A 13,203-nucleotide genomic window follows, 5' to 3' on the forward strand; every position below is an offset into this window, starting at 1 on the left:
AGCCCCTCCCAGGGCCTCCTCTTCCTGCCTGCTGTCCCCCTACCAGGACCATCGTGGCTCCCTCTCCTGTCTGGACCTACTCCAGCTTATGTTCAATTACCCTATCTGAGCCTCAGTTTCTTCACCTGTGATATGGGCACAAAGGTCTCTACCCCATAGCCTTAGTGCAGTAAACTGAGATCATGTATAAAGTGCTCGGCACATAGCAGGACCACCAGGGATGCTACCACTGATGAATGAGAACCCTTAACAAATAAACAAGCTTTTTTCGCGATTGAAGAGATTTGGGTTCTTAGACCATTTTTATGGTCTGTACCCTGTGTCTGTACCCTGGGGAGGCTCAGAAAGGCTGGGAAGCGGATGGATGGATGGGTGAATCTCTGTCATTGGTGTATGGGTGAATCTCTGTCATTGGTGTGTCCCGCATGGGGACACTCTACACATGCAGAAAGAGCCATGATATCCTTTGAGGTCTCCTGAGATGTTTTATCCCAAATAAAGTGGGAGAGAACCAAGACTGGAGAAATCACATCCACAGGAACAGTGTTATTATTTCATCAGCTCCAGTCCTCGTGGCAGCTAAGCTTCACTGAGCGCTGGGTCAAGCACTGGGCAAAGCATTTAATATGCATTGACACTTCATCCTCAGACATCCTATGAGGTAGGCACCATCAGCAGCACTTTGTTACAGATAAGGAAACTGGGCTCAGCAACTTGCCTGCAGCCACACAGCTAGAAAGTAATGGAGCCAGGATTTGAACCCAGCCCCTGGGACCAAATGATGGTGTGATCACAACAATTCATTTCTTCTGCACAGAGCTTCCTCCCTGGGAGGGCTGGTGCCCGGGGCTGAGCAGATGGTGGGTGTGGAATGAAGGCTGTCCCTCATTTCCAGGGCTCAGCGGGACGCCCCAGGCGGGACAGGGAAAGAAGGCAGAGTGTGACCCAGGCTCTGGGTTTTGAAGAGCAGGGAAGGCTCCCAAAGGAAAGGGGAGGCCACGCTGGGGCATGAGTAGAAGTCAGTCAGGCAAGGAGGGGACACTGGGCACTCCGTATATCTTTCAGGACAGGGACAGAAGTGGCAGGAGGAGAGCAGGAGGAAGGTAGACCAGGGAGGCAGGTGAAGAAGAGGCACTTTCATGGAGCTCCTCATGGCATTTTACCCTCCCAATAGCAGCCTCGGGAGAAGGATTTTTAATCTTTGTTTTACAGATGAGGAAACTGAGGCTCAGGAAGGCTCATTCATGTGCCCAGGGTCCTCTCATGTGTCAACAGCAAAGCCCAGGATGGAGCTGGCCAGCGCCCCATAGGGGGGAGCTTTTTCAGGACCAAAGAAGTACCAGACACCTACCTCCTGTCTGCGGGGCAGGCAGAGCTGCTGTTCACCTGCGGACACCTGTCCCCAACAGAGGCCACCCCCAGGTGCGGTGGGCCAGTGTGCAGAGAGGGCAGGCGGGGAGGGCGCACGGGGCGTCCGGCCAGCTGGAGGCCTGCCTCAGAGGGCCCCGAGGGAAGGCACCCCTGGAGGGCTCTGGGGGGCTGTGCGCGGGCCCACCTGGGGCCCAGGCCCTGGCACGCAGCAAGCACTCCGTGAATATGACTTTCTTTCTCCTGTAGCTCCTGGCCATCTCTGATGGGCCTTTGAACAGGCTAGCAGGGGGGCGAAGGGCTCTAGAGGGGACGTCCTCCAGGTCCTGGGACGGAAGACCGTCCTGATCCTGCCCTGAAGCCTGCCTTCTCACCTACACACGGGCACACACGCTGGTCCCGTGCGGCCTCCGGGGCGCAAGGCAGACCTGCTCCATTGGCCCCTGGCGACTCTGGAGGATGGGAAGCTGCTGGCCGCGCCCCCACAGCACACAGCCCCGCAAGCCCTAGGGCCCCGTGCCAGCCCCACCTGGCTCATGGCCCACATTCCTGGCTCCTGCTCTGGAGCCCAAGAGCTCATTAGAGCCTCAGGCTGATCACGGGGAAGGGCTGAGGGTCAGAGGCTCTTGTGGCCCTGGGTAGGAAGAGGGGCTGGAGGACTCAGCTGGGGTGGCACCTCTGCTTCTTCCCATAAAACTTGGGGTGGTCCGGGGGGGCAATGTCACCCCTCACTCACTGTTCCCCAAGGCCTTCAGCATAAATCAGTCTGAGGGCATGTCCTGACCTGGCTTTGGGAGCACTGCCGGCCTCCTCACCCCCATCCCCATGGACCTCCCCACATTTGGGCCTTTGCACATGCTGTTCCACTGCCTGGAATGCCTACAATTCAGAGATGTGTGTAAATCAGTCACGTCTACCCAGTGGGGAGAGTCTGCAAGAGAAGGAAGTCCCAGCAAGCACATAAGAGGGAACAGGGTCCCGACCAGGCCTGGGAGGGTCAGGGAAAGTTTCACAGCTGGGTTTGGAAACCAAGTAGCAAGTTTCTAGGAGCAAGACTGGGGAGGGTGTCCCACGGGTAAGCATACGGCTGGGGGAATACGGGGTGGCGCAGGGTGAGCTCCCCAGCGAGGCTACTCCTGGCTCTGAGAGTGTAAGGAGAAAAGGGCCAGTGGGGTGTGGGGGGTCTCACCTGCTGAAGAATCACCATGGTCCTGAGCCAGACGCTCCGGCTGCCTGCCTGGCCAGACACAGCTCTGCAGGGAGAGAGACCATGTCATCCTCTGGGAGGCCAGCCCTGGCAGCCTTGAGCCTGGCTAGGGTCACCTGGGCTCCTCCCAAAGCCCCAGCCCCTCCTCCCCAGAGGGAACCCTCCCTGGCTTCTCTCCCTCTGGCCACAGTCCAGCCCACATGACCTGAGCCTCAGCCACAGTAACCGGCTCCATTGCCCAGAGCAGCTGAGCTCTTCTCTTGGTCACTGTCATTCAGAGATTCCCAAAGGGCTCCTAGAAAGTAGCAAGTCTAGCCTCACCCTGGACACACAGGCAAAGGGGCCCAGAGAGGGACCGAGACTTGCCCAAGGTCACACAGCAGGGCAGGGCAAATTTAGGACTAGGACTTAGTCTCTGGCCTCCCAGCTCAGGGCCACCCCAGGAGTATGGATGACAGGGGCAGCCTGGCCCGAGGGGAAGGTCATGGGCTGAGCAGGACCTACTCAGGGCCCACCCTGAAACCTTTCTAGAGCACCCACTGCCCTCAGGGTGGAGCCTAAGCACCCCAGCCTGGCTCTTAAGGCCCAGCACAGTCTGGCCCCCACTGATACCTCAGTGTTTTCTCTCCCTACGTTCTTCCTTCCCTACCCTTGCATTTGGACCATCCTTAGTGATTCACTGTTCCTGAAATATGCCAGCTCTCTCTGTAACTCCTGGCCTTTGCACACACTGGCCCTTCTACCTGGAATCTTGACTAGTATATTCCCACCTAGGGCTCATGGCTCAATTCAGATGGTACCTCCTCCAGGAAGCCTTTCCTGACCACCCCCAAGCTGCCAAGAGCCTCTGTGTTTCCCTTTATCCCATCCTGACTATATACATAATGTTGTCTGGGACAGGGTCTGTCCCCACCTGTACCCCCAAAGTTGGGGAGTTGATCCAGGACAGGGCACGGCCACGGGGAGCAGGTCTGAGCCGTCACTTGTCTGCAGACTCACCCAGCACAGGGCCAGGCCCAGAGATGGGCTCAGGAAGGACTTGTGGGACTGAGTGTGGCTTTCAAAGGCAGCCCCAGCCCATAGGCCCTGGCATGAGGCCCCTCTGGCTCCTAACCTGTCCCCCAGGATGGGCATCAATTTTTCACAAGGGTCCATTCAGAGGCGCTGGGGCATTTGATCCTCTGCCCATGACACTGCCTGACACCCGAGCCCTAACCCCTGCCCTGGAGCTCTGGGACGTAGCAAGCACACTGTCCTTCCCAAGACCTGCACCCGGCTGGTGCCTGGCCAGGAAATGGAGTCAGCAAAGGCCAGCAAGCTGCTGCCATGGGGCGCTACGTCTGAAGATGGTGCCTGGCCCTTGGTGCCCGCGCCCTACGCCAGCATGAAACACAAGGGCCAGAGCAGAGCCCACACCTCCATTAAAAGTTCGGGGCTCTGGAGGATGCAGGAGGGTGGTGAGTGTGCCTATTTTAAGGGTCATACATTAGGAAAAACTATGAGATATACATCTTACTTCAAAACAATGAGAACAAGACCATGTTTAAGTTCATTTCTTTTCAAACTGACAACAGGGAACACAGACTATGGACATTTCTGTGCCCATGCTTGGTATTACCTCCCCCCACAGCAACCCTGGCTGGTGGTGCTCTGTGCTCCCATTTCTCAGATGGGAAATTTGAGGCACAGAGGAGGGAAGTGACTTATCCAAACAAAGAGATAAAGAGTGTCAGAGAGAAAGCAAAGGAGACAGAGACAGAGACAGAGGTCTCTCTCTGCCGCCCCTGCAGGTCTGCTCCCCTGGCCCCAGCCGCAGCTCAGAGACGATTTGATGGGCACCAGGGCCCTGGGCTCTTCCCTTCTCCGGAGTACAAGCCTCCATCTTTCCAAGCTCAGGACAGTGTCATTCAATGGCTGCTGTGGCTGAGCCCTCAAGGGCAGCAGGAAGCCCAGGTCCAAGAGCCAGTGGCTATGGGGGCAGAGGCTCCAGAGGTGACTCCTGCACATCCAACAAACCTTCCCCAACGCCCAGGACAGTGGGCAGCCCATTCTTACCTGGGTCCCAGCCGCCCACTCTCAGTGACCCACCAGCCTGGGTACAGCGTCCACCTGCACAGAGGACTCTGGAAGCTGGGGTCACGGGCCCAGGACTGTCTGCAAACACGCTTCCCTCTTCTTGCTCCAAGGCTCACTCTGGGTCTTTCTGTTTCTGGCTGCCTCCCTGTGTACTGTCTCTCCCTTTCTTTCCTGCCCAGGGCAGCTGTCCAGCCGGCACTGCCACCCGCCCCTCCTCACTCCAGAGCCTTCTCCCAGGAGGCGGAGCCAGAGGGGGCCTCCGAGGTCTGGGTGCGGTGACATCAGCGTGGGGGGCGGGCTGTGCTGGGGCTGGGACTGACACCCAGAGGCCGCCCAGGGCCCTGTGCGGAGGCTGGCAGGCCGACGGGGAGGCAGAGCGCTGGGAGCTCTCCCCGGCTGTGCTGCTGACCCGCGTGGGACCCGGGCTGGCGCCCGTCCGGGCCTGAGGTGCCTCCCGTCAATCGCAGTACCTGGCCTGCTGCCTCAGCACCTGGGCAGGAAGCCGCGCCGGATCCTGACCTGGTCACTGATGTGCTGGGGCCTCAGCCCCTGCCTGCCCTGCTCCAGCCGGCTCCTCCTCCCTTCCAGGGCCGGGACTCAGAGGGCACAGCCCGGCCCGCACGGCAGGAGGCGGAGTGCTGAGCAAGCCCCGTGTTCCGCGCCTTCTCCCCTCCCTGAGCACACGGGCTGCTCCGTTCCCACTTCCGAGGGCCCCCGCAGCTGTGTCCCCTCATCAGTTCAACACCACTGCCCACAGGATGCGCGTTATTCTGTAATCACCCAGAAACTTTGCCAAACCAGCGAGCTAGGAGCAACCCACACGTAACAGGGACGCATCCACATCGAAGTGAAATCTGTGATTTAAAAGGGGGGTGTGGTGGACGAGCAAGGAGCACACAAAATCCCCGTTGTTAGTGCTGGCGAAGACAGTGACCTCGAGCCCTCCCTGCTGAGAGCTGCCACTTCCTCCTTCCCCTCCGCCTGCCCGCACCTGGCAGCCGCCCACCGCGCGCCTCTCCAGGGGCGGCTCCCGGCTGGCGGCGGGAGGGCTCTCCGGATCCCCGGCCTCGTAACCGGGGCGCATCTGCAGGGAAGCTGCCCAGAAGGGTGTGGGCTGGGGAACCAATGGCCCCACAGCGCCACCTGCTGGGTACAGGTGCCACTGCCCCGGTGCCCCCGCGGGACCAAGGCCGAGAGGCGGGGCAAGCGACATCGGCGACAGGCAGCCTCGGGCCGGGCGCACTTTAGCCCAGCGGCTCCGGCAGGATTTACCCTGGAACCTGCCGCTCCTCAAATGCCCTCTCCTTGAGCCTCCCAGACGGCATCGGCCTGACGCGGGCGGGAAAAGTGGGACCCAGAGAGGAGCAGGAGGGTGCCCGAGGCTCAGGGCTGGCAGTGGGGACAGAGTGCAGGTCAGCTGTCGGGGTCGGGGACGGGGTGGCCTCCAAGTGCCGGATCACAGCTACGCTGCGCTCAACACCTCCGCGGACCAGGCTCTAGGCCCAGCGGGTCACGTGACTCGTACTGCCCGTTTCTCACAATCCCGTGAGAAAACGTAGGCGTCCGGGTTTACTTCGTCCTCACACTGCAGCCACGCCCCTGTCCCCCAAGTCCAATCTATCATTGGGTTCTGTCGTCCGTCCGCCCTGCCTTCGGAATCTATCCCAACCCTGGTTCTCCCCACGGCCACCCCCGCTCCCTGGCCGAGCTGCCACGTCCGCTCTCAACAGCCCCCCACAAGCCCATCCCCTCCCGCTGGTCATGGGCGGCCTCCGCCGGTCGGTGGGACCAGGGCATAGGTCCCCTTTCACCCAGCAGGCTAGCAGAGCTCCGGTAAGTCCCACACTGCCCTGCCAGCTCTCTGCGTAGCGTTTGTCACCATCAGTGCTTGTGTTTGCTCTCCCTACTAGCGTGTAGACTGTCCCAGAGCAGGGACTGTGTCTGGTCCCCACAGCCCCATGCCTGGGTTGGGGCTCAGCACCCAGCCCGCCCCATACTCGCTGAAGGAATGACCGATCCCAGGATCTCAGCTCGCAGGCCCACCACACAGCGGCATCCTCACTCGTCCATCCCTCTGACCAGGGGACAGCCACCCAGGCCTGGGCAGTAGTCTCCCCATTGTCCCTTCCCCCCAGAGGGACACACAGACACAGGAAGGTCTTTCTGGAATTGTGGTAACATTTATTCTGAGCACACGACAGGCCTCCTCTCCTCTGACCCCGTGGTGGGCCCTGAGAGGAGGGAAGCCCAGGTCTGGGTGTGTGGGCTGAGGCCTCACCCTTCAACAAATGGGGACCCCAAGGCCCCCGTGGGTGTATAAGGTGAACAAAGCAACTCCCCTCCCCCACATCCTGCACCCTAACCTGCTGGGGACCAGAGAGGCCTGCATAGCCAGGAGCCAGCCTGGCCCAGCTCCGGGGGCAGGAAGCAAGGGCAGGGCTGCTGAAGCGGCCCTGTCGGGGGTGGGAGACACTGCCTGGCCCCCAAGCTGAGGCCCACACGGGCCTGACACTTGGCCCTGGTCTGCTCCTGTATCCCGGGGGACAGGGCTGAACAAAGACCCAGGAGTCAGCGCCAGGGCCACGCTGGCTTCCCCAGCACTCACCTCTCCACCCCATCGCAGGAGCTTCACTTGAAAGAGACGTGAAGTGGGGACTTCATGAATGTGCGTGTAGTGTGTGCGCATACCGATACACCTAGAGAAAGGGGGATTGTTTTGCCCTTATCCAGCACTTGGTGGTAAGAGTGCTGACAATGAGAATCATTGGCCCCACTCTATAGAAGGGGGAAATCGAGGCACAGGAGGTTTAAGTGACTTGCTCCTGGTCACTCGGAGAGTGCCGGTTCCAGGCCCAGGGTCTCAAGGGGAGATCCTGGTATCCGAGAAAGAGTCCTCTTGTCCTTGTCTTTCAGTTCCTGGCCCTTCGTAGGCCCCAGGGCTGGGGCCCAGGAGCTGAGCCAGCCACGGGGGAGGAGGCAAAGTCAGAGAAGCCTGCACCTCCAGCCAGGACACTGGGCCACATGGCTGGCTCTGGAGTCCAAAAGTCAAGTTCCTGACAGGAATTCCCAGCAAGGCCACAGGAATTGCCGTTCTTGAACCAACTGTTATGCCCGATCTGGAAGCCCAGGAAGGGCACAGAAGAGGTCCCAAGGTGGGTCATGGCATCAATACATAACAGGAACACGGCTGTGCCAACTTGCAAGACACCCAAGTACAAAACACCCTCTTCTTCATCCACTGCAGACCTCCTGAGAGAGGACACCGTCTCCCATGTCCCTCCCCAGTGGAATCAAAATAAAATCAGAGGACCCACAAAACTGGAATTCATGAAGAAAAAAGGTTCAGCCTTTAAATTTTCCTTTAAAAGCCCCTGGTTAAAATTGAAGTTTTTGAAACCAAAAGAATATAAAACATTAAAGACTATAAGGAACATTTTGGTCCAGGCAGCAAGCAGAGTGCTGTGGCCTCCTTGGCTGCATTTTGGCGGAGTGGTGGGGGGGGCCCCCTCTGGCCAGGCGACAGAGCTACCATCTCCTGCCAAGCCCAATGGATGGCCTGACCCCAGTGGGCCTGGCACCATCCACCCTAGAGTCCCTTCTCCCAGGAAAAGCTGGGGTCTTGCAGTCGGGGGGGCCTGGGAGCATGTGCCTCCCCCTGGGGCCCCCATTGCCCCCTCCGGCAGGCCCCTGGCCCACTAGCCCAGGCATGCATCTGCAGTGGAGACAGGAAGATGCCCCTTCTCACCCCCCACTGCCACCACCTCTCTGGGAACCTGAAGCCGGGGGCTGGAATGAAATCAGAGCCTGGAATGAGCAGGGAGCCGCAGCTCCTCGGGGCGCCCGCCTCTGAGAGGCCCCAAGGACAGAGGCGAGGCCCAAGGCAGAGGCCGGGGAGGGCCCCACTTCACTCAGAGCTTCAAAGGTGTCATTAATTCATTTGGCAAATCTCTGTTGAGTGACTAAATGTATGGGTTAGTGGACAGGATTAGAGAATGAACAAACGTTACCTGAACATTTGCCCGATTCCAACCTGAGCAGGAACCCAGCAGGAGCCAGGAGCTCTTTCAAAGTGGCAGAAAACCAGGTGTAGGTGACAGGGAAAGTGAGTTCTGGGAGAGGTGGTCCTGGGATACAAGGGACAAGAACGGGGCTTGGGGACATGGCAGTTTGCGTGTAAACAAGTGACATCTTCTTGGCACTCCTCGGCAGACAGCAGGGCCTTGGGAAAATGTTTTCAACGGATAGAGTCCCTTAGCAGTGGTGACAGTTGGGGTGGGAGGGCTATTTTAAGTCTCAGGCAAGAAAATGCCCCCATAAGAAGGGAATGCTTTGGGGCCTTCAGGACACTGAGGTTCGGAGGGAGGCAGAGACCTCCCAAGGTCACACAGCAAGTCAGTGGAAGAGTGGGAAAAGGACCCTGGTGTCCTGGCTCTCAGGCTAGTCCCAGGCCCGGTGGGGACATGCAGATGGTGGTGAGAACTGGCAGGGCCAGGCAGGTGGGCAGGTGTCAGACGGCCATGAGGGAGGCACTGCTGAGGACCCGCACAGCAACAGTGCCCGGAAGGTCGCTGGGCTGCCGTCTACTGCGGTCCCGGAGGTGGAGGGTATGCAGGGCCTGGAGGTCGTCTGGGTCAGCCTTCAGGTGCACCTGGCCCAGGAACTCGTCCTTCAGGACTCGGTGGTTCCAGATCTGGGAGGACACAGAGGATCATGGGAGGGGCTGGCTCCAAGGCCAGGAATATAGGTCCACGGGGGGGGTGCAGGTGGTGGTAGCAGGGGCGGTCTTGAACCTGCCTCCCGTAGTGCAAGCCTGGCTGAGGAAAAGGAGTCTGGACTGTCTGCCTCCCCGTGAAACCTGGACCCTCCCAGAGCCTCAGGCTCCCCATCTGTCAAAGCTCCTTCCATGTATATAGTTAAATCTGTAATTAGTAGCTCTGCTGTTGACTTTGGGTGAACTTGGACAAGTGATATGCCCCCTGCCCTGGTTTCCCCGTCTTTAATATGAAGGTTGGACCAATTGCCCCTAGGGGTCCTTCCAGCCTGATATCTGTGGGTCTGTGATTGATCCAGTGAGACCCAGTATTAAGGAAACTTGGAAAAGCTACAGTGGCTCTCCCAGGGTACCTGAGTATTTGTTTACAGATGGTTTCTCACCTGGCGGGACGCTGACTAAGGCCTAGGGGACAGAGTGCTTCCCTAATGAGCACAGAATCACTGTCCACCGGCCACCCTGGCCTGAGAGGGGAAGGAAGCCCATGGTCAAGCACACTGGCCTTCTGATCCTGCTCAAGGCTCTTAGGAAACAGCCGCACCCACCAGGCACCATCTCAGTGCAATGTTTCCGGGTCTATCTACTGGCTTTGGGTGAGACCAGCAGAGGAGGCCACTGTCCCCAGCCAGGAGACTGGCCCTGCTGGGTCCAGAATCACACCGGCTAACCCAACGTGCCCACCCGTAGAAGGGAGGCAAGAGAACTCCCAAGGCCACCCCCGGTGGTCAGAGACAGACTGACAACCAGAACCCGGCACGCCTGGGTCCCCATCAAAGGCTCTTCACCCTGGGCCCTGCTGACAGGGCAACTCACCTGGACCGTGATGGGCTGGCCCGGCTTCTTGCGATAGAAGATGCCTTTCACATCATACTCGGGTGTGGAGGTGCCCCTCTGCACGGCTGAGCGGACTTTGTCCCCCTCACACTTGATGATCACATAAGAGTCCGCCCCTGGAGAGTGGGGTGGAAGATGGGGTGAGGCTGGGCAGGAGCAGGGCCCAGCTGGGACAGAGAGCTGGGAGGCGAGACGCCCACCTGGCCTCAGTTATTCGGAAGGGGAGACTGGAGCCTGCTCCACCTCAGGGCCCCTTAACTTCCAAGACAGCAGACCTGCAGGGGCACACTGGTCCCCTCCGGCCTGCGGGCCTTACCCATGCTCTTCCCTCTGCCCAGAGCACCCTTCTGCCCAACCCCTTTTCATCAGGCTTCATACCTCCTCAGCCTGGAGGAATGCCCCCTCCTCTAGGAAGCCCTCCCTCCCAGCTGTCCGTTCCTGTGTCTGGCTGCCCCACCCCACTGGAAGCTCCCCGAGGGTAGGCAGACCTGTTCCTCTCTCTGTGCCTGGCATCACCCCAGGGCTGGCTGGGCCTACAGTGGGTGTCAGGAAAGGTTTGCCGACTTGCTGAGTGAGAGCAGAAGAGCTCTGGCAGCTGGCGTCTGCGCTGGCAGGGAGGCGGCAAGGGGCAACCGCAAGCCAGAGAGGAGCTCACCTGTTGAGGAGTCCTTGAGGCCAGCAGCCCCCAGGACATGTACCTGGGTCACCTGCTGGGGGTAGCCACACAGGGAGCTCCAGCAGGTGCGGGGAGGCTCGTCTAGGCGCAGCTCCCTGTTATGGGGCAGGGGAGAGGGTGGGCGGTGATGGAGGAGTGACAAGGAGACAGAGGGTGAGGCGAGGGTTCAAGAAGTGGGAGGGAAGAGGAGTGGTATTTAATCCAGATATTTGTTGCATTTAGTCCTGGGCCCATCTCCAAGGGCAGTCCCCAACCATCCAGCCCCCATGGGCTTCCCGCCTTCTCTATCCCTACCAAGGGTGCCCCATCCTCCCACAACGGGAAAGCAATTTACTGAGTGCCTGCTGTGTGCCAAGCCCTCTGCTGGGTGTTACGGGCATGACTCCTAATCCTCACAAAGCCCCGGCAGACAGGTAACTGTCATTGTGCCACGTTACACTTTAGGAAGCGCAGGCTCTCCCAGGTGAAAGGACCTGCCCATGTTGCTGGGAAGGGGGGGAGGCTGGGCTGGCAGGACCCAAGGCCACCTGACTCTGCCACACCACAGGCTGCCTCCTGGGTCTGGCATGTGGGCAGGGCCCACTCGTCCTTCTGGGGACACTGAGTCTGCGCTGCATACCAAGGTGGGAGGACAGTGTGGGACCCACAGGGTCTGCACCCCAGCAAGGACAGGGATGGTTTCAGCAGTCCTCTGGACCATGGGACGGGGTTGTGGTGACAAGACCACAATCCCAGCATCAGACAGGCCGGGTGGCCCAGCCCGACTCCACCGCTGGCTGCCTGACCCTGGAAAACCCATCTAACCCGATCCCCTATTCTCATTCCTAAAATGGAGGGGTCAGGCTCCCACTCAGGGGTGCAGGAAGATCAAATGAGATGAGCGAAAGCCTCTTTGTAAACTGTGGAGTGCGGTGCACACGAGAAGCTGTTCCTAGTCATGGCCAGAGATGCTGGGACAAGGGAGCGGGGGCGAGAGAGGAAGGAGGTGGGCACCAGTGTCCCCAGGGCGGCTGGAGGCCTGCGCTCCACACCTCGGGCAGACACTGCGCTCCCTGGGGCTGCAGGATCCGGCCACCCCAGTGTGGGCCTCACCCCCATCCCGCCCCAGCCCGCACCCACGCACCGGCAGTTGGAGGGCACGTCAGTGAAGACTCGCAGCAGGAACTCGCCCGTGTGGCCTGGCTCAAAGGTGGTGGGGATGATGACGTAGCGGCCCTCGGGCTGCTCGGTGCGCAGGAAGACGCTGCGCGAGTTGATGTAGATGGAGCTGGCGGCCTTGTGCTGCAGCCTGTGCATGCGGTACTGGCGGTTCTCCTCCACCTGCCGAGACGGGAGGGCTGGGCCACCAGAGCCCCTCCGCGACCCCAGCCCACCTGTCTCCCCCCAGCCCACCACCACGAAAGGGCGAAAGAGTCCATTTATATGAAACATCCAGGGCAGGCAAATCTTTAAAGACAAGAGCGGATTAGCGTTTGCCTAGGGCCCAGGGGAGGGGGTCGCCGGGAGTGGGTGGGATGGCCAAGGGAGTGGGTTTCTTTCGGGGATGATGAACTATTTTAAAATCGATTGTGGTGATGGTTGCACAACTCTGTGACTACACTAAAAGTCAATAGACTGTACACTTTAAATAGGCAAATTGCATAGTCTGTGAATTATATCTGAATAAAAGCTGTTAAAAAGGTAGGGGTACAATAGGAAGCTCCCTGGCAACAATGTCCACGGGTTTCCTGCCTGTCACAACAGAAACAAGTATTAGGATCTGCCAGAGTTGCAGCCGTGTCCACGAAATGACATTGCCAGCTGCCAGGTCATGCTAGACAATCCTGAAAACAAGTGCCACGATAGTGAAATGGCCCTAGTGAAGATCATGATGTGCCAAAGTCACAACAGAGTGTCACATGTCAGCACACAACGAATGTACCAGTGCTACGATGTGAGCAAATTGCCATGACGTCACCAAGCACATCAAATGCCAGGAACTCAGCATGGGCCAAGCCCTGCCATATCCACGTGGTTTCATTAAGTTATCACAGCCTGACAAGAATGGGGGTCCCGCTATGCCGACCGTCACCATACACTGGGCATCTCAACGTGTAGAAGGCCTCAGGGTCCAGGCCAGGCGAGTGGCCGGGGCGAGTGTGCCTGGCTCTGCCCAAGGATGCCTCCTCCCTGTGCCCAGCAAGTTCTCCAACGCAGGGAGGCTGCAGGAGCTGCGAGAGGCCCTGAGCGCTGAGGGAGGAGCAGTGGGGCCCAACAGAGCCCCAGGACCTC

General features: G+C 59.3%; 2 protein-coding genes across 7 annotated transcripts in view; both read right to left on the bottom strand.

The window, feature by feature from the left end:
* MYO7A (myosin VIIA) overlaps nucleotides 1–4,851 on the bottom strand; it is an 80,083-nt gene extending 75,232 nt beyond the window's left edge. For 4 of the 5 annotated variants that reach the window (XM_045557295.1, XM_045557294.1, XM_045557293.1 and 1 more), the window contains exons 1-2: nucleotides 4,631–4,840; nucleotides 2,558–2,621 (exon numbers count right to left, since the gene is read on the bottom strand). In XM_045557295.1, coding sequence (XP_045413251.1) covers nucleotides 2,558–2,575 — 18 coding nt within the window. In that variant the 5' untranslated portion in view covers nucleotides 2,576–2,621; nucleotides 4,631–4,840. Of the gene's footprint in view, nucleotides 1–2,557; nucleotides 2,622–4,630 lie in introns of all 5 variants that reach the window. The other variant, XM_045557292.1, reaches the window with a different exon arrangement.
* A 1,957-nt stretch (nucleotides 4,852–6,808) lies between these two features.
* Nucleotides 6,809–13,203, bottom strand: part of CAPN5 (calpain 5) — a 54,160-nt gene continuing 47,765 nt past the window's right edge. For both annotated transcript variants that reach the window (XM_045557297.1, XM_045557298.1), the window contains exons 10-13: nucleotides 12,056–12,252; nucleotides 10,912–11,027; nucleotides 10,236–10,372; nucleotides 6,809–9,341 (exon numbers count right to left, since the gene is read on the bottom strand). In XM_045557297.1, coding sequence (XP_045413253.1) covers nucleotides 9,159–9,341; nucleotides 10,236–10,372; nucleotides 10,912–11,027; nucleotides 12,056–12,252 — 633 coding nt within the window. In that variant the 3' untranslated portion in view covers nucleotides 6,809–9,158. The remainder of the gene's footprint in view (nucleotides 9,342–10,235; nucleotides 10,373–10,911; nucleotides 11,028–12,055; nucleotides 12,253–13,203) is intronic.

This window comes from Lemur catta, chromosome 7, assembly GCF_020740605.2.
Source record: "Lemur catta isolate mLemCat1 chromosome 7, mLemCat1.pri, whole genome shotgun sequence".
In the NCBI taxonomy this organism is placed as follows: Eukaryota; Metazoa; Chordata; class Mammalia; order Primates; family Lemuridae; genus Lemur; species Lemur catta.